This window comes from Pocillopora damicornis, chromosome 11 (assembly GCF_964200805.1).
Source record: "Pocillopora damicornis chromosome 11, jaPocDami1.2, whole genome shotgun sequence".
In the NCBI taxonomy this organism is placed as follows: domain Eukaryota; kingdom Metazoa; phylum Cnidaria; class Anthozoa; order Scleractinia; family Pocilloporidae; genus Pocillopora; species Pocillopora damicornis.
In genome coordinates this window covers 20373070-20401044 of record NC_142680.1, presented here as the reverse complement: position 1 = coordinate 20401044, position 27975 = coordinate 20373070, and the positions used below count along the sequence as shown (strand labels likewise).

At 38.4% G+C, this 27975-nt stretch overlaps 1 protein-coding gene and 1 pseudogene across 1 annotated transcript; one reads left to right on the top strand and one right to left on the bottom strand.

The window, feature by feature from the left end:
• The first annotated feature begins 4109 nt into the window (after positions 1 to 4109).
• Positions 4110 to 22667, top strand: LOC113672549 (uncharacterized). The gene is made up of 6 exons (XM_089187183.1): positions 4110 to 4361; positions 7806 to 7957; positions 8732 to 8893; positions 9156 to 9233; positions 15828 to 15895; positions 17095 to 22667. Exons 2-6 carry the CDS (start codon positions 7861 to 7863, stop codon positions 20644 to 20646), a joined length of 3957 nt encoding a protein of 1318 aa, XP_089043309.1. The 5' UTR covers positions 4110 to 4361; positions 7806 to 7860; the 3' UTR covers positions 20647 to 22667.
• A 3417-nt stretch (positions 22668 to 26084) lies between these two features.
• LOC149038104 (adenosine receptor A2a-like) lies at positions 26085 to 27585 on the bottom strand (annotated as a pseudogene).
• Positions 27586 to 27975: the final 390 nt, after the last annotated feature.

The window sequence follows — 27975 nt, the reverse complement described above, 5'->3', positions numbered from 1 at the left end:
CCCATGATAAAGACGGCGTCAGCCAAAGACCCAGGTGTTTGTGGTGGTCCACTTCCGGTAGTAAGATATGATTCAACGAATATTGATATCTTACTGGGTCATTCTTCCGTGAAATGTGTAGGACTTCACACTTCTGGGTCTTAAGAGTAACAAGCCACGACTTGCACCAATCAGAGGCAGATGTTAAATCCTCTTGAAGTAGATCGCAATCCGATCCATTTGCTATGTGTCGATGAAGGACAGTATCGTCAGCAAACGAATCAGCGTTGCAGGTTACTGAGTAAGGAAGATCGTTGATGTATACAAGGAACAGCAAAGGCCCAAGTATACTGCCTTGGGGTACACCAGATGTAAGATTTAACCAGTCAGATGCTTGACCCTCAATCACTACACGCTGTTTCCTTGACGTGAGAATATCCCTTAACCAAGTTAAGATCTGGCCTTTTATACCATTGCATTCCAATTTGTAGAGGAGATGGGCATGAGAGACTTTATCGAAAGCCTTGGCAAAGTCCAAAAATACTGCGTCAATAGATCCGAGTTTATCAAGGCCTGAAGCCACTCATGTACTAATTGCAGTAGCTGGGTAACACAAGATCTTGATGGTCTAAAGCCATGCTGATTGTCATTAAGCAGTTGGAAGTCAATCAGATACTTCATTATGTGCTTGTGGATCAAGCGCTCTAACGTTTTCACAACGACGCTAGTCAATGAGATTGGACGATAGTTGTCTGCCAGGTTATTTTTGCCAGATTTGAATATTGGCACAACATTTGCAACTTTCCAATCAGTTGGAATATTCCCCCGAGACAAAGTGAAGTTGAAAAAGATTGTCAGGGGTAGAGCCAATTCCATAGCACATTCCTTGAGTACTCTTGGAGGAATATTGTCAGGGCCAGATGCTTTATTGACATCGATTGATTGAAGTAGTTTCGTCACTTCTTCTACGCTACAAGATAAGTCACCAATAACATGTTCGGTCAGCTGATTAGGATTCTGGAAATTACTTGCTTCTGAGGCCTTGATGTAAACAGAATGGAAGAAACTGTTGAAAAGGTTAGCTTTATCGAGTGGTGTATATGCTCTTTGTCCCTCGTACTCGATGCAGCTCGCCACGCTACGATTGCCTATGCGCGCTTTGACAAAAGACCAGAATTTTTTGGGGTTGGTCTTTAATGAAGCTGTTAAATCGTTGACATAGTTCCAGTAGGCCTTGCTTAATTGGTCTTTCACGCAGTTACTTAGTCTTTTATATTTAACCCATTTAGCGGGGTCCCCAGCGGATTTAGCTTGTTTCCATAATCTGCGCTTCCTGCGAATTAATTTCCGTAGATCGGCCTTTAACCATAGTGCGTTACGCTGGGGTTTAAGTTGTTTTGATGGAATATTACGTTCAACAGCCTGGAAAAATGATAATTTCCAAGCATCCCAGACATATCCACAGACTCCATAAGATATGAACAGTCCAACTGCAGATTACAAAAATCTTCACGTAGTCGAATAAATCTTCACAAGTTGATAATCTTTGCAGCTGACATTCCATGTTTCAAGCCCCCACCCCCACCCCCACCCCATACCGTTCTCCGTTCTCCGATTTTGAATGCCGACGGACGTGTTCATACTGTTACCTGTGTGCACCCTTTTTACCTTTTTACACCTTTTCACATTTGCGCATCTCTTTTTTCTCCTTCCTTTTGTTCCTTCCCTTTTTTTCATCGTACTTTTCCTTTATTCCCATTTTTACGCGCACTTCTTTCATCGCCCTGCTATCACAAAGGTGGAATAATCGCGGAAGAATAACCGCGCTTAAGACCTTCCTTTATACCAAGGAATTCGTGCCACTGGATTCGACATGTGCCAGTAACCTACTTTCACATTTAACGTGACTTTCAGCTAAGATCAGCAAACTGTTTCTTTTTTTCTTCATTTTAAACGATTCCAATCCTAATAGTGGTATCATATTTACATAAGAAAGCTAATGTCAACTCGAGACTCTGCATTAATTTTTTTTGATGAAATGAAACACAACAAACCAGAGATACCACGTACTTAAAACACTAACCGTTTAAACATTTTCTTCCGCACGACGCTCTTAACGGGCTCAACGAGCTGCCAAAATTCTCTTCAAATCCGTTTTCGTTCGTGTGATAGCTTGACTTCTATTTCGATTAGACAGGTGAGTTCGACAGTTTGACTGTTAAACCTTAAATGAAGATTTGTAGACACCAGCTGAATAGATTTATGAATTTGCTTAACGGCGAATGAACGCATTGAAATCAAAATTGATTTTCTTTAAGCTCAGCTCACTGAACTACAAGTCTGCTGTCAGATGATTAACGTGGACGCTGTTTAAGGCCCTTAAATTTCTCATTTCTCAATGCGTCAGCAATTGAAATTATTTTCATGAAACTGGGACGCATTTTGTGACACAAATCTTGGCAATAACTGGTGTCAGCCGCAAAGGTACAACGGACGATTACTGGTCATTCTGATTTTTCGGTCATTGCTAACGTAGTGCTTGTGGTCATAAGCATGATCCTAAGCAGACCCTTGCAAAAGTTTCACCAAAACTGCAGAGACCTGGAGATTTTCTCTTGATCTTATCTTAAGAGATTTTTTTAAAATACAAATGGACAAGTCGCCTTTGGTGAAATGAAATATTGAAACAAAAATGTTTATACAATCAGGAGCTGTGTAGCCAACCTTCTTGAACTGATTCAAGAAAAACACAAGTGGCCAAGTGTTAACTGAAATGGTTCGGTGTCGAAATGAGAAACGGTTCAGCTAACTGTACTTTAGTGACTTGACACAAACGGTTCAGAGTACTGTGAAATGGCTTAAGTTATCGGCAAATGGTTAATCGTAAGCCGCAATGGTTTAGTATCGAATCAATCTCCTCACCGTAAAGTGAAATGGTTTAGCGTGACCTCAAATGCTTTAGCGTGACGACAAATGGTTTAGTACAAACCGAAATGGTTAAGTGTTACAACAGTTGGTTTACGCCGTAACCGCCAAAAGTACAAAAGGGAAATAGGTAAGTCAAGCTTAAAATGAAACAGTCTATGTGGGGTCTGACGTCACAACCTACGTCATTCAGATCGAATTTGGCGCGAAATTCGCCAGAACGAGGTATTCGCCACGCCGTCCACTCGACGTTCACCACGTTCACGTTCCACGTTCACGTTCACGTTATTTCTGTAGCCTCGTCGTCCTTGTCCACTGGACTCAAAGAGCCTCACTCCGGTAATTACCTTTTTCACATTTGCCTATTTTAGCTTGTTAGCGAATAAATTTATACCCTCATCATCTTGCCGCAATATCAGTAAGTAAATGATATTTCGGAACAAAAGGAATAACAAAAATACAGATAAAATGCATCATTTTACGCGACAGCACATTTACCGTCTTGACAGTAGGAACCATAGCAAGGAAACGTGATAAAGAGATTCATTGTTTTAAGACGACGAAACTACAACTAAAGGGCGCCTAAAAACTATATAGTTTTTATGGTTTTGAGGCCCCTTGAGATTCTTATCCTATTCAATTTCAAGCTTGACTTTTCCATTTCGCTTTTGTATTTTTGGCGGTTACGGCGTAAACCAACTGCACCAACCGCTGTAACACGAAACCATTTCGATTTGTACGAAACCATTTGTCGTCACGCTAAACCATTTGGGGTCACGCTAAACCATTTGGGATCACGCTAAACCATTTCACTTTACGGTGAGGAGATTGATGCGATGCTAAACCATTGCGGCTACGATTAACCATTTGCCGATAACCTAGGCCATTTCACACCACTCTGAACCGTTTTTGTCAAGTTGCTGAACCAAAGTACAGTTAGCTGAACCGTTTGTCATTTCGACACTGAACCATTTCAGTTAACACTTGGCCACTCATGTTTTTATTGAATCAGTTCAACAAGGGTGGCTACACAGCTCCCAATTGTATAAACCATTTTTTGTTTGAATATTTCATTTCACCAAATGCGACTTGTCCATTTGTATTTTAAATAAAACTCTTAAGATAAGATAATCGTTCTCCAAAAGACAATTAGACTCTATCTGTTATTACAAACCAATTCTGTTTTTGTATTTTTGGCGGTGACAGCTGCCCATATGTGGGCTCTTCTTTCAATTTCATTTGGAGCATTTCCGGCTTCAAGCTTGCACAGACTTATGGGCCAAAGAACTCTTTGTTTCATTTTCACAACGCGCCGTTGCGATTCTCCGTTCCATGACATAGCTTTCGAGTCTTTCTTAGTACTTTCTCTGTCTTAGTGACTTTGAAACATTTTCATGACGGACTGAGGAAGCAAGGTCGTAAAATAGTCAAACGTGCCATCCATTTCCGCGACAGAGGTAAGAACGCATGGTTTTATCAGATTTTTGAGTGTAAGGTAAATACTTTTATTTTAAATGTTTTTAGTTGAGATTTCCTCCTTCAAATGTTCCTCATCTTTCCGAACTTTCGCTGATTTCCGACAATGAAAGACGTTCCTGCAGTTAAGTGACGACGATTGCCAACTTTTACTTTATTCTGGCGTGTATTAATTGTATTGCCGCTTCGTGTTAGCTACAAGCTTGTTTGAACGAGTTACAGCTGTCGAATTCACAAAAATTCGCAAGCAATGCCTGGCATTTACCTTGGACAAAATAAGTAATTCGGGAGAGTTACAAAGGATATTAAAATTATCGATTTGATTCAGTGCAAGCCCTTTTGATCGCAACACTTTCAGTTTCGTTTACGTGTCATGCGGAGCATGTACACAATCGTGTTTGGCACTAGCTTTCATGTCGGGCTTACCGTATTTACCCGTGTATAATGCGCACTTTTTTTTCCATAAAAACAAGCATCAAAATCGCGGTGCGTAGTATACACGGATTCTATTGTTTGTCAAGCACGTCCTAATTTGCATACGTTAAAAACGCAACAAAGAAAGTAAAAGTGCACGGATCGATGGCCTGGGGAGGAGAAAGAGCTTGCTTGTTTACAACTCATTTGAAGCTCACATGACAGATACTGTGAACACTTCCTTCAAACGCGAACTTCTCTTCTCCAGTCGCTCGATGTATCTTTGAACAAACCATTTAGAGATGGAGTCCGAAAGGAGTGGATGGCTGATGGAATTCACGAACTTACTGGACGACAAAAAAAGGCTTCGGAGGAACTGATCTGTTCGTATATTTCACAAGCGCAGGAAGGCATTCCATCAGAAATGATCGCTGCCTCTCTCTGAAGTGTGGGATCACAAACAATTCGAATGGATCACAAGATGAATTGCTTTACAATTCAACTGAGATCACTGATGAACTTGAGGATTCAGTCATCGAAAACCTATTCGAATCGGACTGTGAGTCGGTTTAAAGACACTGAACATTTTACTTAAATCACGCAATTGCAATGCAGTAATTATATTCAAGCTACCAGCAGTACTGTGAGTAGAAATAATGTTTATGAACGGCTGTTATGATAATAATTCAAGTTGTGAATTTAGGTATATTAGTAAGGACTTCAAGTTACAACATTTATAAAACGTTTGACTGTTACTGAATAGAAAAGCTTGTAAATAGGTGCTCGGTGCGTTCGATATTTGTAGTAGCAACTAGTTAGAAATTGTTGTAAACATATTATTGATGAATTCCCAGCTCTTGTTAATTAAGTGAAAAAATGGAAGTTTTAATTCTTGGTATTTGTCATGAAATTTTTTTTTTCGGAAAAAAGAGGTCAAAAATTAGGTTGCGTATTATACACAGGCGCGCATTATACACGGGTAAATACGGTATGTACGTATCAACTTAATTTGCTCCCGTATTTACGATGCATTTGATCAAAAAGCGATAAATATTTTCAGCGTATTTCATGTGTTTATGTTTATCATTTTATACTGTAGTTTGAAAGGGATTTTTTCTTTTCGATAGACAGCTTAGATTGTCCTTCCAAACTGTACTGTTATACTGATTTCCTTGTTAAATATCGAGACAAGTTGATTTTTCTTTAAATTCAGCTAGTTATTTACTGCAAGAGTCCTTTCAATTAACTGCATTCGAGTTTTAGGAATCCAATTCATCAACTGGTAATGATTGATTAGAGTCTGAGTGAAGTTTTACCTTTTGTCATCTGCTAATCAGCATACGATGAATCAATAATCATATCAACTGAATGTTTCCGATCAATTTTTTTTTAATCAAAACTGGTTTAGTTCTGCATGAGGCTGCATGCATCCAAGTATGTGTTTGTTGATAATTTATGTTGTTATATGGCAAGGTAGTCTTGGGATAAATGTAAAGTTCTGATTGGTTCTTACTTGGTCAGGATTTTGCCACATAGACCATCATTGCACCATACAGAAAATCATAAAACATGTAAATTCATTGTAAACTCGTTTAGTCCAAGTGACATTGGTGCATGACAATTACCATGCTCTCTTGAGGGGTTCTGGGGAATATTGGCACCATGTCATTCCTTTTCTGTTACAACCTTGGGCCAATATACCTCTGTAAAGCCCTGGCAATCAGCTGGTTATATAGAAGTTTGTAGTGGTTTTTGTAAAAGCGATATACACTTACAGGCTATTTTGAATTCCAGTTCAATTGACTTCCTTGCTACTCCACATTTATTGAATTTTTTTGTACATGAAGACAGCCAGCAAGGATTATTTGATATTTAAAAAACGACCAGTCATGATTATTAGGAGAATTAAAGTTAGCATCAAAGATAAATCAATTTTGTGCACAGACAACAAATACAAAAAAATATACATATACTTATAAAGCAAAAATGTCAGCACCTGTACCAAATTGAAATCCATTTCAACATACATCAGCATGCATAAATGTAAATATTTCACTGTTTTTCCTGTGATAAAGTGAAGCAGTTGAACGAACAATCACTTATACAAATATGGGCATCAGCTCAACTGTAGGAAATTGAATAAATGAAATACATCTCTTATAAGTTTTGACCAGTAATCCCTATTTAAAAATCAAATATTAAAATTTTACTTTGGTGTTGTAAAATTTGTTTCTTATGAGAAATGATTCAGCATAAACTCTCTCCTCTTGCAGAGACATGGTGGGCTTATGATTAGTGAGGTGGACGCACGCTCAAGAGGTCTGCATTTGTAGCCTGGCCTGTGCTGGACTCAGGGTCAAGAGGTCTGGGTTCCAGTCAATGTGTTGTGTTCTTGTGCAAAACACTTTACTCTTACAGTGTCTGTCTCCACCCAGGAGTATAAATGGGTAGCAAAAATTAGTTAGGGAAACCTGATAAAATGCAAGGGGGGTGAAAGGGGGGGGGGGGGAAGGCAGTGGAATGGACTTGCATCCTGTCCAGGGTTGGGTAGTAATACTCCCAGTTGCTTCATGTAAGGAAACCAGGATTAAGTAAAGCTCAGGCCCTGGACGGGCCACTTTTCAAATCCAGATGTGACCTAACTACCTACCACCTCTTAGTTTAAATGATTTAAATTGCTACTGTTACAAATTATATAAACTTGAAACACACAGATGTTAATTTTTGCCCAATTTATTTCAGTCAATTGCATAGGAATGTCTTTGGTAAATCTTGAAATTTATTGTAACGAGAAGTGAATTACTGTTTATTTAAATATTAATGCTTGTTTTCTTCAGTATATATATCTTTTGTTCTTTTACTGCTTTAAATATGCTATTAATATTAATTGCTTGTGATTCTGTGTCTATGTATCCCTCCCATTCTCAGGAGGGAAAAAATATTTAGTTTACAATTAATTGGGTAATATGTTGAGCTAATTTTTTACCATTTGCAACGATCTTTTTATTCAGGCCAGGATGACTTAAAACAGCAACTTTTTGAAAGAAGCATCCCCTTACAGTTGCTATGGCTAGAGAAAGAAGTCCAATTAAGGTTCCATCTGAAAATGAAGACTTACCTGACAAAGAAAATGCTCCAGATTTTGATGAGGACACTTTACGAGGTGAGCTAGGTTCAACTTTGGCTTCAGTCACTGTTAAAACATTTTCTATTCCACCAGTTTCAAGAATGTAAGCAGATGTGGAGAACAATATTAATACACTGCATGACCACCTTAAAGGATATTTGGCCAGTCATGACTCTCTTCTATGATTAAAATATGCTGTTCATTGACTGAGAGGATCCATGACATATTTGTTATTTTCTTTTCTCAAATTTCAAAGCAAGTACACAAAGTTATAATAAGTAAAGACTTTATTTGATCATCATGTAACATTCATTTTGTAAGTTTGCATCATAAGTACCATCATCATCATCATCTTTCCATTATATTATGCAACATTAAATTGAAAGTTTGAACTTCCCCTAAGCAACCAATTTCCAGTAGAGTGCAAGTGTTATATCATTGAATATGGAGGTGTTTAACCCTTGACACCCTAACATCAGTATCCATATTCTCCATACTATTCTTTGTATGTTTCTTGTGGTACTGAAAAAGAGAATTCATTTGAAGATCAATGCTTCTTAGGTTGGTGATCATTTCCTTTATTCTCATGAGCTTAGTGAATGATTCAGCAGTATTACTCCAAGCTTTTCAGGGGATGGGTCAAGTCAGGCAGGTGCAAAAGTGGCAGCTGGCACTAAAGGAAAAATCTGCAGATTTTAAATCTCCAGATCTTGGCAGCTCTGCTTATGCACTAATTAACTACAACCACAGGTAATTATTAACTACAACCACAGACTTTGACACAAATTATTTTTTATTTTTTCTTTGCAGCCATAGCTGATGTTTATAGAAATGAGGGTAATGAGGCCTTCAAGAAAGGAGATTTCATCAATGCTATTCATTTTTACACCAAAGGAATTAAAATGAACTGCAATGAGAAAGAACTGAAGGCCAAACTGCACAACAACAGGGCTATTGCACATTTTAAACTTGGTAAGATGATGAGAGCTTTAATAGGCATTTTTTTTTTCTATTTTGTAGCTATTGAGTTGTCAGTAGTAGTTTTCTGATAGAGGTGATAATTTTGAATGCATGCCCGGAAAAATTTACCTCTTGTCTTGGCCTCTCAAATATACAAAGAAGTAACCTCTTACCCCAGATATCAACGAGCATCACAAGTTTTTCTCAAAATTATAGTAATGGTAGTTGGTTTGCAACATGTATGGCTAATCAGAGATATTTATTTCAATAACAGGAAATCACCAGGATTCACTAAGGGATGCAGAAGCAGCCATTGAGCTAAATCCAACTTTCCTTAAGGCAATTGTGAGAGGTTAGATATGTTAGCTATACTATAATAATAATAATAATAATAATAATAATAATAATAATAATAATAATAATAATAATAATAATAATAATAATAAAAGAACTCAACACTCTAAGGTTAAATGAGGTTAAATAGAGTTTAATCTTGTCTCAATGGACTTTAATTAAGAGGTCGAGACCACCCTGATGTACATTTGAATCCAGCTCTTGACTGCTACGCCATTACTTCCATTAATCATGATGAGAATATTATTTTGAACGGGGTGAGGAACTCAATGCGAAATGCAAAGCAAAATTTCAGCATGAATATTTTAGTTCCTTAAGTCCAATGAGTCACAGGTGTCGGATATGTTAAGAGCGTGTCCACGAGAGCACCGTGCGGTCGTGCTACATGCTATCTCACCGATTTCAATAAAACTTTGCCAGTTTAAAGGGTCTACCCCAAAACTCAAAACGACAAACTGGTTTCTGTTTTGGTTTTTTTTCCGGGGGGGGAGATAGACCAGCCCCCCCGGTTTTTCTTGGTTTTCACCAAGGAAATCGCTTCAAATAGGTAAAATGTATGAAGCTCTCACTGAGATGGTATTTAACTGATTATTTTGAGAATTTGCACACAATTTTTACATCCTTAGTTAATGTCTACTGCGAGTATCAGTCAGTTTGATCGACGGCTTGTCAATCAACAGAGGCAAATATACGACTGTATTTTTAGACTTTTCGATTCATCTAAATATTTTACAACTTTGAGGTCAAATATTTCCCGTTGCCAGAAAGCTACAACAATAATCTTAATTACCCTTTATAACCCATCATTTCATCTCTGAAAATCATCCAAAAAATCTTTGGGCACTACCGTATTTTTGTCTTGGATGCCTTTTAAAATCTGCGACTGTGACAAGTTTCTCTCAACTACACTTGTCACGCAATTCTTGCTCTAGGCGGTCACTTGACAAAATAAACCTACATTTTTTAGCTCTTTACACAAGATGATTGATCAAGAAAGGTAAAAATTGTGAAAAACTTTCGAAAAAAACTTTCGAGATACATGTAGACGAAAAATCAATGGGAAAATCGTAGCGTTTCTTTCTTCGGTCGTTTATTACTTTGAAGATTTGCTAAAATCAGCAGATATGGCTTTTGTACGGCACAAAACATTCATTAGTCTATAATTATCATCATCACTGCTCATTTTAGGAGATTTTAAAGTTACATGCTGCGTGTTGGTTGATATTACTACATGTTCCAGTGTGCTACAACTTCGGCTTTCACAGACGAGAAATTCTGCGCTCTCGCTCGAGAGCAAATATAAATTGTTCTATCGGACTAAAAACTGTGCTTCTATCCCGAAAATAAAATTAAAATAGTGTTGACGTTGTCACTTACCGCCATCGAACATTTACATACAGAACTCCGTTATGCTAACATCTGTTGTGTGACCCAAAGACTCTCCGTAGGAATTATTCAAGCGCGTTGTTCATGCTATCTCCTAGATAAGAATTTCAGAATAATCTGCAGATCTCTATGATTATTTGCCTGCTTCGATCGTAGAATATCTGCATATTTTTTCAGGTATTCTATTACTACATATAAATCTACATCTCTTTAGATCGAGTGTTGCCGGCGTTTAATTGACTTGTAAAATTTTTAAATAAGAATGAGCCAGCAGTAATTTGTCGAGTAGCCTTCCTGCAAATTTCCCTTGATGAAATCCCAAGACATAGCCAGTTGTTTTCGTGAGCAAAGACAATAAATACGAAAGAAAAGTGAGATGCGAATGTCTTTTTTTTTTTTTTAGCTTAATAGCAGCTGTACCCTCTCCTGCAGTCTTCGTCTAAATTTTGCAAGGTCCCTCCTTATCTTCTGCCTTGTTCGGTCAGTTTCGAATTCTGAAGCTAGATCATTGGCATCGGCCTCTCCGTCCTCATTCATATTTACAGAGGGGGACCTCATCAATAAACTAATTTTTGTTACGGCAGATAACCGGCTGAAGTGTCGAGCGATTTGCTGCTGTATCAACCGGTCAGTCTTAGACAACATTTCTGGCTGGTGTCGTCTCTTAAACTCGATATTTGGGAAATCACATTAGAGGCGGTTACCTTACTAGTTTCCTCCCTTGTCCAGCACACGTCTAGGAGATAGTTCCCTGCTTTCTGAGAAAGGTGGCTGTTTTTTGTGTTTTCCAAAGAGCCGATCCAAAGTCCACTTGGCTAGTTAGGGATTGTTCGTCAGAATTTTTACCTGAGGTCCGACCTCGAACGTAGTCGTCCCCTATAGAATGGTAAGCCGGTCTCAGTCCATTTCCTCTTGATCTTATCCTAGCCGGAATTTTTTTGTCGGCTTCACTGTGTTTGTCTTTGTCAGGGTACATTTGGATGGCAGCCAATTACTGAAACGTCTTGATACATCCTTATTTTAGCAAGAATATCTGGCTTTCTTATTCCGTCTATGACGGATTGGGTATAGTTCTCGCGATGACCCGCGTTCAGAAATCTGTGCACGTTGCTGATAACCACCCGCTTCTACGACTAGTTTGCCGAAGTTTTCTAATGTGATGAGCCTAGTGAGACCCTGAGGGGCTTCAAACTTTGCCAGTTGGTCTGCGCTATAAACTTGTCGCAGTTCTTAAGTCAGAGGGAGGATCGCCCACCTCTATCTATGTGAGCGCCTCTACAGTACCTGCGTATCCCTAGCAATCATTTGATATAAAGTTCATCTCAGTCACAAATCACCGGTTAGGAAAACTGATGCTCAGATAAGCGCTCTTCTTGCCCTTCTTCCTTATTCATTGTCGACTCTAAGATAGCAGCTAGAGTACGCGTTCTATTTTCACCAGCTTTGATTTCTTCTGCCATCTGCAGATTCATCTCTCTCTCACTTTATGTCTCCGATTTTTATGAGGAGGATACTGGCATTAACGAACCCGAAGGTCTGAATCTCACACCAAGTTGTGCACGATATTTGAGGTACATCGTGAAATCGCGGCCTTCGTAATCTCCAAATAAGCCAATACGCGCTAAAATAAGCTCCATCTCGGAGGAAACGCATGTTTGGGATACATCGACGTCTCTCAAATGTTTTTTTTTTTTTTCAAGCTGTATACCCACGAATTTAGAGGTATGAGCTGTTGCCGTCCCTGGCCAGCGGGAGAAAAGTAACATTTTGTTATACAGTTAATTGCAAATGAACAAGACAACTGCACCATCTTGACTTTATCAATTCGAGTGTTAGATTGAATTGAGGGCTTTTTAGACACTTGATTTCTTATATGGCATCACTATGAAGACGTAATACAACTGATACAACTACACTACATAGGATTAACAATGTCTGTTGCGCTGTTGCGAGAAGGAGGAAAATATTATCGGAAGTGTACGCTCTTTTTAAAAAGAGCTTCAGAGACGTTTCAGAGATGTCTATCTTTGATCGGCTGTCACAAAAAAATAACCCCCACTTAAATTTACTTGGAAAAATGAACCTACCAACTCCTTGTTGAAAAAATTGGAATTCATTTGACCGATACGCCGGTTGTTTCAATTTTTCTTTTTCCTCAGGCTGCTATGAAACAGTTCATAAGTGACTAATGAATAAAGTGTTTTGAAATACCGTTCGGGATTTGCCTTTTTTTACTGCGTGGAAATCAAGGGTAGACAAAGTTTTTAAAACATTTGACTAGAATTTCATGGAGTTCACCTCGATAATTTTCGTCGGCCAGAGTCAAGACGCGCCAAGCTAAGCGACATCGCCCTCCAGTAAAAAAATTTTCCAAAGAATAAACGTGGCGAGCGTGAGGAAACGCACATTTTTTTCATCATTGTGATCAAAGCCCAATGATGTACCTAAATTGGTACTTACGGTATCAAACCATTGATTATGACAGGGTGAGTTTAGTTTTTCTGTCGAGGTCGACGTGACTTCACATAAAAAGCATTTTTGACGAAACAAACTAATGAGCATCACTGCACCAACTGAGAAAGTAAAAACTTGTATTTATCTCCCACGCGTTTCGTCTGACAATAGTAGACTTCATCAAGGATTTTTTCAAGCGGGGTAAATAAGCCTGCTCATATACAAATAGTAAATAAGTTATCTCTTTACTATTGAAGTCAGTGGATAGAATACGCCAGGTGCGCCTACGGTGTTATACATGCGTGACATTTTCCGGACGTTACATGTACGAGTACGTGATCCGTTTAAGGGTTAAAGATTTAGTGTAAATATTTCACTCCTCAACATCACCCAATGTCTCTAGTTTACAGAGGTCTTAGAACGTGTTATGATATGGAGTTGCCTTCTGCGGGTAGAAGACTACAAGCGAATTTCTCAGGCGTAATTGCCTTTGATTTCTCAATTGATGTTGTCGCAAACACAGTTTTTAGGAGTCACGAGACAAAAAAACTTATCAGGACCTAGTTTCATGTTCTAATGGAAATAAATAGCAAATAAAAACACATTTTCTTGAGAAATAGTCACAAATGACGGGGGTTCTCCGAAACAAATAATGATAGAAAAAGATTTCAGTTCTGGTCAATATCGACTTTTCATGGCCTACTTCCAAATCTGAGGGAACGTGCTGAGGGAATAAAAAAACATAAATGTGTGATAATGCAAGTAAGAGAATGAAAATACAAATAAAGAAAAGGGAGAAAACATAGGAACCCGTGTTGCAGCGTGCAGATATCTTTTGAACCAGACCTACACACATAAGCCCGACACCAGCCAGAGAAACTGGAAAGAGTCCTGTATATGAACTAGTTCGCACGTGCACGCAGGAAAGGCCATGACAATCAGCGAAAATAATAGCAAATGCAGATGGTATTTAGAAGATTAGGAACTTTTTAGAAGTGTCTTCTTGAAAAAAAAAACAAACAATTTTTACTTCTCATAAAAGGTCACGCAGTGACCCTACAAATACTACTCCTATACGTGGAATTTCTTGATGGTGGAAAGTGGTAAAAACATTTTCCACTCTTATTTTCTGGAAACACGGCGTAGTTAATGAATTTATGGGGCTATTGATATTTAACAAATAGAGAAGCCTTGACTGTGCTCTGTTCTGTTATAAAGCATGCAGGAAGCGGCTTACACACGTAAATTACGGCGCCTGGTATGTTTACAAACCTTTGTTTGATTCTTCTGTTGCTACTTTCCGGCTCGCTTCAGTTTCGAAATTCCAGTTATCGGAAAAAAGCTGAAAAGAAGTGCCGGAAAAGATCGAACATAGTACAATTGGCAGATGGCGTGACAGCTCTAGCTCAGCTCTATGCTCTATACTCTCATAGAGCACGCTCTTTCAACCAATGACAGCGCGCGTTATATGCGAACTTTCTTATAATTCCTAACAAATAAGGGGGGCAGAGTTTCCCGTCATTCGCGGTATGGAAAAGCCGAAGTTGTCACACTCGGAACTTGTACGTCAACAAGCAGGCGACATGTGACCTTAAAATCTCCTCTCCTGTTAAAGCTTCCTTATTGTAAACTGTGCGATAATGATAATAGACGATCAAAGTATAGGCTAATGAATGTTTTGTTCTGTACAAGAGCCCTATGTCCTGATTTTAGCAAATCTTCAAAGTAATAAACGACTGAAGAAAGAAACGCTACGATTTTCCCATTGATCTTCCGTCAACATGCATCTCTCTAAACGTGAAATTTGCCATCCCTACAAATTATCTCGAAAGTTTTTCACATTTTTCACCTTTCTTGAGCAATCATCTTCTATAAAGTGCTAAAAAATGTAGGTGACAGGTGTAGTTGAGAGAAACTTGTCACAGTCGCAGATTTTAAAAAGTATCCAAGGCAAAAATACGATAGTGCCCAAAGATTTTTTTGATGATTTTCAGAGATGAAATGATGGGTTATAAAGAATAATTAAGATTAGTGTTGTAGCTTTCTGGCAACGGGTGATATTTGACCTCAAAGTTGTCAAACATTTAGATGAATCAAAAAGTCTAAAAACACCATCGTTTATTTGCCTCTGTTGATTGACAAGCCGTCGATCAAACTGACTGATACTCGCGGCGGCCATTAATTAAGGATGTTAAAATATGTGTACAAATCTTCAAAGCAATCGGTTAAATACCATCGCAGTGAGAGCTTCATACATTTTAACTATTTGAAGCGATTTCCTTGGTGAAAACCAAGAAAAAGCGGGGGGTGGTCTATCTCCCCCTGGAAAGAACCAAAACAGAAATCAGGCTGTTTTTTGGAGTTTTGGGGTAGACCCTTTAAACTGACAAAGTTTCATTGAAATCGGTGAGACGGCATGTAGCACGACTGCCCGGTGCTCTCGTGGACACGCTCTGAAGTCACTGTCTAGCTGTTTTAAAAAGAAGGATCAGGACTTACCTAACTTTTAGTGTTTTTGTGGGAGTTGTTGATCCTAATTTAAGTGTTCTTAGAAGTTTCAGTTGTCTGTAAGGCTAAATAAATCTAACTGAAACCTAATAGGGCCTGTTTATCATTTTCCGTTTAGTTTTTTTGTATTGTTTTGTTTTGTCTTTTTTTTTTCTTCTGGTCTGTAATGATTTCAATGGTTTCAGGTTCTTTTCTCAGAATTGAGCTACAGTAATAGTATGCTTCTTTGTGTTGTTGCCTACAGGAGCCACTGCTTGTGTTGAATTGAAGAGATTTGAAGAAGCAATCACTTGGTGTGATAAGGGACTATCTGTATCCTTTGAAGGAATCTTTCATTTTTAACCGTGGGTATAATGGAAAAAAGTTTCCATAAGTTGATGTTTCAAGGGAGAAAATACAAAGAAGGGTATTAATGATGATGGGAACTTGTCAGCTCATATACTTTAAGTGTGTGTGATTAAAAACATAGGAGAAGTTATTACCTCATGACTTATTAATGAAATTACTCCTTTTAGCCAATTTGACTTAGTTCTACTATCCATGCCAATAACTGGTACATTAGTTTACATAACCCCTTAATTTCCCAGACCAAATTTGTAATTATCCTTACTGTCAATAATACAATTCTTGTAATGTTAGTACAGAGAATTCAGTATTCCATCAACTAACTATTTTTAAATTGATATATCTTTTTTACTCTCCACACTTATCTGATTGATATTTTATTGCTATTGTAAGGAGAAATTCTCTTTTGGTCACTCACGGGAGTTAAAGGGTTAGAAGACTAAATTTTATCCAGTTTATACATCGTACTTGGGTAGATGATCTCTCTAAAATAAGCCAAAACAAAAAGCTCGGTAATGTTTACATATCTTATGCAGATTTTCTTGCCTTCGACCTTTTGCCACTACTTAGAGACTCATAAACTTTCGTTGTGCTTTCCTATGGACAAATAACAATTTTAAATACATGTATTTGTGTTATAGACTCATTTCTTCCACTGCTGTAAAACATTTGTCAGATGTTAAAGCTATATTAATTTAAAAATTGAGCAAGTGCTGCTCAGTTTTTGGAAACTAGGGATTAAATCTAGATATTGCGCGTTAAATTTTGAGGCTGCACACAGAAAAAAAACATTTTTTGAAGTGTAGATCTACTTCATAACTGACTTTAAGACTGAATGTTGATAAATCTTCTACCTTTCATGCAAAGCCCTCCTAATGGGCCATTTTATAGTTGTGTACTTAGTTGCCAGGCCTTTGATTTGGAGTGAGGCTGAAGGTGACCTTGTTGTGGTAGAGACCAGTATTTAGAAAAGATAATAACAAAGTAGTTTGCATTTAAAAGGCAGCAATGTTTTTATCATAACAAGGTCACCCTTAATCATCGCTCTTGTTCAGAGGTTTGGGAACCAAGCACGCAAATGTTAAAATAGACTATTACATATCAATATGATCAGAAACATGATCTTTTTCGTTTTTTCCACATTTTTAACCCTTAACAAAAAAAAGATTGACAAAAACAATAGGATCTTGTTGTCATTAAGACTTCAGTCTGTCAGTGAAGTGAAAGATAAATCCATGGAGGAAAAAGGTCCTATTACTCATGACCACAGTAGTGCAAGTTCAGGTGATGTCAAGAAAGTCATATATCTCTATAATCGGGGAGAAAAAGCCATAGAGTACCATACCCTACATCTTAAAAAAGCTAAAGAAGTAGGAGACAAGCATGGAAAGGGTAAGGCTTATGGCAATCTTGGCAATGCTTATGACCGTCTGGGTGATTTCAAAAAAACCACAGAGTACCACAACTTACATCTTAAAATAGCTAAAGACGTAGGAGACAAGCATGGGGAGGGTGTTGCTTATGGCAATCTTGGCAATGCTTATCACCGTCTGGGTGATTTCAAAAAAGCCATAGAGTACCACAACCTACATCTTAAAATAGCTAAAGAAGTAGGAGACAAGCATGGGGAGGGTGTTGCTCATGGCAATCTTGGCATTGCTTATGACCGTCTGAGTGATTTCAAAAAAGCCCTAGAGTACCACAACTTACATCTTAAAATAGCTAAAGACGTAGGAGACAAGCATGGGGAGGGTAACGCTTATGGCAATCTTGGCATTGCTTATCACCGTCTGGGTGATTTAAAAAAAGCCATAGAGTACCACAACCTATATCTTAAAATAGCTAAAGAAGTAGAAGACAAACATGGGGAGGGTGGTGCTTATGGCAATCTTGGCAATGCTTATTTTAGTCTGGGTGATTTCAAAAAAGCCATAGAGTACCACAACCTACATCTTAAAATAGCTAAAGAAGTAGGAGACAAGTATGGGGAGGGTCTTGCTTATGGCAATCTTGGCAATGCTTATGACCGTCTGGGTGGTTTAAAAAAAGCCATAGAGTACCACAACCTACATCTTAAAATAGCTAAAGACGTAGGAGACAAGCATGGGGAGGGTGTTGCTTATGGCAATCTTGGCAATGCTTATCACCGTCTGGGTGATTTCAAAAAAGCCATAGAGTACCACAACCTAGATCTTAAAATAGCTAAAGAAGTAGGAGACAAGCATGGGGAGGGTAATACTTATGGCAATCTTGGCAATGCTTATGACCGTCTGGGTGATTTCAAAAAAGCCATAGAGTACCACAACCTACATCTTAAAATAGCTAAAGAAGTAGAAGACAAGCATGGGGAGGGTGTTGCTTATGGCAATCTTGGCAATGCTTATCACTGTCTGGGTGATTTCAAAAAAGCCATAGAGTACCTCAACCTACATCTTAAAATAGCTAAAGCAGTAGGAGACAAGCATGGGGAGGGTAATACTTATGGCAATCTTGGCAATGCTTATCACTGTCTGGGTGATTTCAAAAAAGCCATAGAGTACCACAACCTAGATCTTAGAATAGCTAAAGAAGTAGGAGACAAGCATGGGGAGGGTGTTGCTTATGGCAATCTTGGCAATGCTTATGACAGTCTGGGTGATTTCAAAAAAGCCATAGAGTACCACAACCTAAATCTTAAAATAGCTAAAGAAGTAGGAGACAAGCATGGGGAGGGTGTTGCTTATGGCAATCTTGGCAATGCTTATTTTAGTCTGGGTGATTTCAAAAAAGCCATAGAGTACCACAACCTAAATCTTAAAATAGCTAAAGCAGTAGGAGACAGGCATGGGGAGGGTGGTGCTTATGGCAATCTTGGCAATGCTTATTTAAGTCTGGGTGATTTCAAAAAAGGCATAGAGTACCACAACCTAGATCTTAGAATAGCTAAAGAAGTAGGAGACAAGCATGGGGAGGGTGGTGCTTATGGCAATCTTGGCAATGCTTATGACAGTCTGGGTGATTTCAAAAAAGCCATAGAGTACCACAACCTAAGTCTTAAAATAGCTAAAGAAGTAGGAGACAAGCATGGGGAGGGTGTTGCTTATGGCAATCTTGGCAATGCTCATGGCCGTCTGGCTGATTTAAAAAAAGCCATAGAGTACCACAACCTACATCTTGTAGTAGCTAAAGAAGTAGGAGACAAATCCATGGAGGCAACGGCCTACTATTCATTAGGATTGGTTTTTGAGTTGCAAGGTGGACTGCCAAAAGCCGTTGAACATTACCAAGCTAGCATAAACTTATTCAATTGCTTGAGAGTACTTCTAATATCTAAAGATGAGTGGAAAGTTAATTTTCGAAATCAGTATCAAGTGGCGTATACGGGTTTGTGGAGAGTTCTCGTAGAACAAGGTAATGTAGATGAAGCCTTATTTGTTGCCGAGAAAGGACGAGCTCAAGCTCTGACCGACCTCATGGAATCCAGTTTTTGTGGTGGAACAAGTCACCACAAGGGAGAAGATGAAGATTGCGCGGTTTTAAAAAACGTTCCATCAAACACTGTCTTTCAGGCAGTGGACGAAGCTAACGTCCATCTTTGGGTTGTGTCCGAAGGAAAACAAGTTCAGTTAAGACAAAGTAAACTCAAAGGTTTTGTTTCAGAGAATAGTGGATCTAGCCTGTCCTTTGAGGCTTTCATGCTCGGTGTCTATACACAACTTGGTGTTCGTTCTAATGTGAGATGCGAGAATCGATCTTTAGATGCTTTGAGGGAGGGCCGTTCGAAAGTGGATGAGAAAACCAAAGAAGCCAAGCCTCAACCTCACATCCAACAAGACGGATGCTTGAGCACTTTGTATGATATGGTTATGAAGCCGGTGGCAAACTTGATTGAAGGGGATGAGCTACTCATTATTCCTGATGGACCCCTGTGGATCGCTCCTTACGCTGCATTGAAGGATGGTAATTCTAAATACCTGTGTGAATCGTTCACAATCCGAGTCGCTCCATCGTTAGCAAGTCTTAGACTCATTGCCGATTGCCCAGATGATTATCACAAAAGCAGTGATGCGTTACTTGTAGGAGATCCGTGGGTATCCGAGGTTACTAACAGCGAGGGAAAGAAAGTCTTCGAGCAGCTTGAGTATGCTAAAAAAGAAGTAGAAATGATCGGAAAAATTCTGAATATCACGCCAATCACTGGCAGTCAGGCCACGAAACGTGAGGTGTTGAAAAGACTCAGTTCCGTTTCCCTAGTTCACTTTGCGGCACACGGATGTATGGAAACTGGCGAAATTGCTCTTACACCTGACCCACACCGAATATCTACTGTGCCAACGGAGGAGGATTACATTTTAACAATTGGAGATGTGTTGAATGCTCAACTTCGGGCCAAACTTGTTGTGCTTAGTTGCTGCCACAGCGGCCGGGGCGAGATCAAGGCTGAAGGTGTGGTTGGCATTGCGCGCGCTTTTATGGGGGCTGGTGCTCGGTCTATTGTGGTGTCCCTATGGGCGATTGATGACGAGGCTACTCTTGAGTTCATGAAATACTTTTATCAACAACTTGCAGGCGGTAAACCAGCAAGCGAGTCACTGAACCTGGCCATGAAAAGCCTCAGAGAATCAGACAAGTTCTGCGACATCAAACACTGGGCGCCCTTTTTGCTGATTGGAGATGACGTCACTCTTGACTTCAAGGCAAAGGAAAGAGAAAATTTGAATATGAAATCACATAAATGAAAACTTTTTTATTTCATCTCAAAATGAATGACGCAGGAACTTGGAAGGTTTAAATGCTTCTCTATTTTGGCGCTTTTTGGCTATTTTTCATTACTTTTCACTTTTTTGTTAAATGGAACTTGAGATGTGTGACTTTACTTTGGTGAAGAAATAAAACAGACTATTTCAGTATATTTTGTTCAGTGGAATTGCTATTTTTTTACCTTTACAAATTTAGATGCTTGCGAAGAGAACAAGATGCAACAAGGCTTCTGCTGTTAATGCCTGAAGTTGTTGAAGGCGACTACGAGGTTTTCGTTTCGCCAAAATGACACTCAGATCTATTCCTTTATTGCAATCAGTCATGTGTAAAATAATTTAAAGGTTTTTTTCTTGTACACAACCAGGAGCTTGTCCACCGGGTTTTAATTACGTTGATACTCTAAGCTTTTGATAAGTAGAGAAACAGCTTGTCATTTGCAAAAGATGGCGAAATTTTAATTTCAAAAATGTGATTTGCAAAATTCGCAGCCATATGTGAATTGATCTTAATGGTTTTTCTACGTCATAAATTACTTTGTTGCAATTTGCAATTATCTTTACAAAAACATTGATTATCATTTTCAACTATTTTTTCAATCCATTTTAATGCAATCTAATTCCATCAGTGCCAAGATTGCCATTCTAAGCTTAATTTGAAGAAGTAATCATCAGAGATGATGTTGTTGAATTTACTGACCATATGTTAGAGACATTAGACCTGCTCTCAGGGGTGTGGCTAGCCTCTTGTCCCGTGGGCCCGGCCTACAATTGTTTTCCGCCCGCTTGACTTTTTTAATATGACTCTTACAAATGTTGAAACAAAAATTGAAATTTCTCAGGAAAAAGGCCTATAATAAGTCAAAGAGCTGGCTACAACGGCCTGCTTTCAATCAAACGAGTTTGATCAATTAGTCCGTTTTATCAAACACTCATCAGTTTGTTTTAGAGAACGACGACAGAGACAAATTGTCCATGTAATCTAAACAAGGAAATAGCGAAGCAGAGTTTACTTTAACTGAAGTTTCCGTTGCTGTGACTTTTAATGTAGGTGACATGGAATTTGTTGTTTTCATTAGGAAAATATTTACGCCATTAAATTAGGGAAACAATTGAAGTAAGCCATGTAGTCCTCAATGGGAATTATTTTGGTGAAAATGTTCATGAATAAATGTAAGTCTAGGCCGTAGTTAAAAAGGTTCAGGGCTTCAGGATAAAACTTGCATTTTTTTGAAAATTTGCTGTTCAAACTTTTTTCATGGCTTTAAATTTACCTTAGTATAATTTGGAGATGTGTGATAATATATTTCTTAGATTTAAGAATTTATACTTAGGTATTCAGAGCACGCTTTGCAATTAGAACCCGTTATGTGGTCAAAGTTTAAGGTATACTGTATCACAGCTGTTTTAAAAGAAATTTTTGTAAAATCAGTGTTAATTTTTGACAGATTTTGATAACTACCATAGGTATATGCTTGTTTAAAATGTAATAGTTAACCTTGCACATGGTTCAATATGATGTAACGTAGGATTTTAAAAACAAGCTGGGATAATTTAGACTAAACATTCTTTTTATGATATCAGTGTATTTGGTGTGAATTGTTTTGATGCTATTTGTACTTAAAGTCGAAGCTATTTATTCATTTACCTTAGTTTTTATTCATTAACTCATTAACTCCCAAGTTGTGAAGAAAAATTCTCCCAACTGATAAGAATGTGTTTCTTTGTTGCTTCATTCTGAGAATTCGATGAAACATAACGTTTCTAGTGAAAAATAATCCGCTAGTTTAGATTTTCTCTAATTCTTATTGACACCATGTTTGTCGGTGCATTAATTTTGTGAGGAGAATTTAAGATATGATCAATCTTGGGAATAAATGGGTTCATTTTAGTGTCTCCGTTTAGCGCGTACTTTACTTAATGCCTTGAAGAATTTAATGCAGTTTGTATTGTACTTTTTCTTACTTTTTTGTGTAAGAGAAATAGAGAGTGTATAAAATACAAAAACTGCGTATGTTTTCATTGTCTGTCTCCATATTCTAAGGATTCGCGTGAGATGCAGGGAGAACAGATCCTACGGGGACTTCAATGCTTGTTTTGACCCGCGCGCGCCAAGTTGATAATCTTTGCAGCTGACAGTGTACTGACATTCCATGTTTCAAGCCCCCACCCACTTAACAAACGCTCGTCAACTCTTCGATTGTGTCTCTTTCACTGTCTACCGTTCTCCATATTGTCATACGATTTTGAATGCCAACGGACGTGTTCATACTGTTACCTGTGTGCGCCCTTTTTACCTTTTTACACCTTTTCACATTTGTGCATCTCTTTTTTCTCCTTCCTTTTGTTCCTTCCCTTTTTTTCATCGTACTTTTCCTTTATTCCCATTTTTACGCGCACTTCTTTCATCGCCCTCAACTTTATTCTTCTACGCGCTTCATTAGACGCGACTATCTCCTTGTCTGTTTCAGTTTTCATTCGTCTCAATCCTCGCGCAACGTCAGGTCTCTTACAACTCATATACCTCCTTACTTCCCCAGAGTAGTTGTTATTATGCTTATTTTGTTCACTTTAGGATGGTGTCCTCCTAGCATCATGTCTAGTAAAATCTTAGTTTTCCTTTCGACTCATTCCCAGTCCACAGGGGTCTCAATTTTAAGTCTCACTTGCCAATGTTTGCTCTCCTCGGTCCTCTCATCACAGTAGCAGCTATAAAACGAAAGAGCTCCCACCAAGTCTTGCGACATAATCGATGCATTTTGTTGGAAACAAGTCCTTCAATGTCCAAATTAAGGTTTCTTCTATCATCTGATTGGGAATGGATCAAACTCTCGCCCAGGGTCCACCTACATCGCGATTCCAAGATGGCAGCAGGCCAATCCACAGACTTCCCCGAGTCGGTAGCCGTCATCTTGGATGTAGACGCAGAGAGGACCTTGAAAAAGTGTTTTGACATGACAATAATCAAGAAAGGTTAAGTTATTGTAATGCTTCCTAAGAGGTAGTCGATAACAGCCTGAGAGATTCATTAGGAGCAAACACGTTCCGTCGATTATTGGACTCCATGTCTCCTCCTCGAATACGTACGCCTATATGCCCCTCTCCTCCTCCCCTAAATAGCACCATACATCCCTTCATTGCAACTTTTAAAATTATAAAGCACAATACAACATTATACCCCTGAGTAGCACTGTAAATCCGTAAAATTAAGTAACTGTGCAGCGCATCACAACAATATGAACCCCTAAATAGTACTATGCTTCCCTCCACTGAATTTTTTTCACCATACAGCGCTCTATAAACTATTGCTCCAATTTGGCACGAAAATAATTGTGGATATTTGTCCGCGGACATTATCTATTCCAAAATGCCAAAACTGTGAGCTTCGAGGAAAAATGTTCAAGGACAAATATCCGAACATATTTTCGTGCAAAATAGAGGCTATTGTGATTTTCATCCTTCAGTTATTTTGCAACGCTCGTGAAAGAATCTTTATGAACAGCTCACTGAATTGAATTAAATTTGAAACGAAGACTTATCGAGGTAGACGTAAGGTTTGCAAATTGGGGAATATCGCTTGCGTGATACTCTCGGATATCACTCAGTATTAGCTGGGGGATATTTAGTCACTTGCTGCGTTTACACCAATTGCGCGCGAGCAAAAATATTTGATGGATCATAAAAAGCAACAAGTACCCCTAGATAGCACTATACTTCCCTCTTCCACAATTTACATCACAATACAGCGCTATAAAACAACATGTACCCTTAAATAGTACTATACTTCTCTCTTCTGCAGCTTACATCACTATACAGCGCTATACAACAATATGTACCTCTAGATACCACTATACTTCACTCTTCTGCACACTACATCACGATACAGCGCTATATAACAATATCTACCCCTAGATAACATTATACTTCTCGCTACTGCAGTTTACATTACTATACAGCTCTATACAACAATATTTACCCCTAAGTAACCTTGATCGGCATAACAGAAAACATACATCGAAATTTTCCGTGCTTTGTGTCTTTCTCTAAAGTTCATTAAATACTCGATGAAAACCTTTGCGTCGTTCAAAGAAAACGCACCATTTTCCAGCGCAGTCGTGACTCGTTTGACGTGAAGACAAAGAGATTGCGAGTTGACTAAGGCTTTAAATTTCAAAGTCCTAAAGGTGGGAAATATTTCTGAAACAAAATCATTCACGATATCATTATTAATTCTGAATAATGTAAATTCGATTCACGTTTACTTTAGATAATAAATTTTACTCCCATTTTGCCAATCATACAAAGAAATCAATACACTAAGCAATATCTTCAACAAGACACAGTTACACAGTTGTAAATCTCCATCCTCATCCTCAGTAGAACTATGCTATCACAAAGGTGGAATAATCGCGGAAGAATAACCGCGCTTAAGACCTTCCTATATACCAAGGAATTCGTGCCACTGGATTCGACATGTGCCAGTAACCTACTTTCACAGTTAACGTGACGTTCAGCTAAGATCAGCAAACTGTTTCTTTTTTTCTTCATTTTAAACGATTCCAATCCTAATAGTGGTATCATATTTGCATAAGAAAGCTAATGTCAACTCGAGACTCTGCATTAATTTTTTTTGATGAAATGAAACACAACAAACCAGAGATACCACGTACGTAAAACACTAACCGTTTAAACATTTTCTTCCACATGACGCTCTTAACGGGCTCAACGAGCTGCCAAAATTCTCTTCAAATCCGTTTTCGTTCGAAGATCTATTTTATCACTTCTTTAATGGGCGAAATAAACATGTCGTTTTTAGGCCGATAATTAGATGGTATGGTATTGAAGCAAATTCTGAGCTCATAATAAAGCTTTGAAAACGAATAAAAAAAACCTTTGAGGAACTTTGAGACAGCAGTTAATCACTCGGAAATGGAGGAAATAAAATCCGTAAAACTCAGAGACAACCTAAAGATACACCAGCAACAAACTCAACATATGGTGACCTCTATACAATGATACGAAACTTGTTTTTCGCCGTGGCCAATATAACTTCAGCACATCGATCGATCTGTAAAAAAATTCCATAACAAACAGAGATGATCAATTTTATTTCATACACTTTCGTAACTTTCAGTTAAATATACAAGTAACAGAAACTTCTTCACATAAGCTTTACGGGTAATTTTCTGATCACAAAACAAACAAATTCTAGACTTAAACTGGACTGTTTCTTTTGGCAATATGGCGTCAACATCAACGTCAAGCGCTTTCTTTTACTTACAGGAAAAAATGAGTGGAAATAGTTTTCTCGAAACACACAACATCGGCCTCAAACACATCTCTTCAACTACTCTTCGAAGTTTTATCTGATACCTTCATACTGCTAAGCGGAGAAAACATGAAAGTAAAATGTTTGCATATCTTTTCTTCGATTATGACATCTTGTATTTTAGCATAGCGGCAAGAAACCATATTTTTGAAAACACATAGCTAGGGTTACCTAGGCCGTCTCTAAATTGTTCTCAGAGATATAAAGACTATCGAGAACAGCCTGTGCAACTATTCTATTGAGCCACTTATTTACGTTTATCCAATAAGGTATTTAACGATTGCTCTCCAATAATAATCGTGACTTAATAAGTCTGCTTTCAAAGTCTGAGGAACAACTCGAAGACTCCTAACTCAGCAAAGTGCTTCTCTAATTGTCTGCTTCACGGCTTGTCTCACTTCACTAATCTTCCAGCAGTATAGGAACGGGTTTAACGTCGAGTTGAAGCAAAGTAAAATTACTGCTACTTTACATATGACGACTTGGAGAAGTGAATATTTTTTGGCTATGAACGATCACGATGTTCACTATACATATTGGTGCATAACAAACAACTAATGCTAACTGCACCCACAGTGCACTGTTTACTGCCCTTCTGAATCGCGCCATGCTCAGTGCATTTGTTCGGCTCGGCTGTTGTTGATCTCGTACTTGTGCTTGATGATATCTGAGAGTGCAAAAAATCTTTGTGTACGATGCGAATGATATTACCAGGCAAAATGATATAACTAGGCAGCTGTACATAAAGATTATACGGTGATAAAATAATCCACTTAAAGAGACCACAAGGGTAAAAACCCAAAAGGTAGTTACAATAATATACGCGCGCTTCAAAGTGACAATTTGTTTGTATCTCAGTCCCAACATCAGGGCGAGAAGTCTGTCCACGCTTATGGCCGTCATCGTAATCAAAGACACTAAACTCAATACACGGCCTGTGGTGCCGGCTGCGTCCCTTGCGTATCGACAAAGGCTCCAGTGTTCCTGAACCACGGACATCCAACATAGAGCATCGAGAGGCTGAGCAATAAGACCAACCAACAGATCAGTGGTTGCCAGACAACGATACAGGAGTTTTGACTGCGGATGCAGGCAAGATTTCTTGTGGAGGGCAACAAGGATAAGAGAATTTCCTGCAAATGCTGTGATGAAGAGGAGAATGTCAACCGCTAAGAAGCAAATTGATAGTTGTTGTTGAAGCCCACCCACCAAAGAGGAAGAGCATAGCAGTTCTTTAAATGATTCCGTGCGACTTCTACCGCTACTGAAATTTGTTGTCGACATAATTCTGTCTTCGGCGTGTTCCTTTTCTTGTAGGTTTCTGTTCTTGCAACGGAAAATGGCAGCAAGGATTACTAAAGCTTAACTTCCTAACTAACAGTCGCATAAAGACTTACTCATTCAAAATGCATTAGGAAATTTTCTACTGGGTCAAAAAATTTTTATTTTTCTCGGGAATCTTTGGGTGCCTCTTTTATGAAATAGCAATTAAAGGCACATATAGAAACATCTGTTATTTCGGTGTTTTTACAGTGCGGCAAAGATCCGCTCTTTACTAGAATCAAATCCCATTATAATAGGATGCTAATCAAGGGTCCATATCTTTCGTGTGAAGTTAAGACTTGAAACATTATCAGCTACGGAAAGCTAAAAATGCAAAAGCTCAAGCTGGCGATGTCAATTATTCTATGAGAAAAACTGAATTCGTGACAGTCACCTAATGTATAACGTAGACTACATAACTATTCAAAATTAATGTACGGCCACACATACTAACTTGTTTCAAAATATTTGAAATTAACTGTGTATCAAATTGCGCTTTCTAGCTTTTTTTCTCTCCGTTTCGTATCCGAATAGAACTAAAAACAAAATAGAAACAGGATCAAGTTAGCACGCCATTTAACCATTTCCTGTAACTGTAAAAGGAAAATTATTCAATTTTTGTTCCTGCGATTCTCTTAGGCAATTAGCGACTCTTCTTC

Bases quoted from the DNA above. Each gene is read 5' to 3' on its own strand.
- LOC113672549 (XM_089187183.1), top strand. From the start codon at position 7,861: ATGGCTAGAGAAAGAAGTCCAATTAAGGTTCCATCTGAAAATGAAGAC. The intron at 7,958-8,731 runs GTGAGCTAGGTT...TTTTCTTTGCAG, and splicing joins TGATGAGGACACTTTACGAG to CCATAGCTGATGTTTATAGA. The intron at 15,896-17,094 runs GTATCCTTTGAA...AACAAAAAAAAG, and splicing joins GGTGTGATAAGGGACTATCT to ATTGACAAAAACAATAGGAT.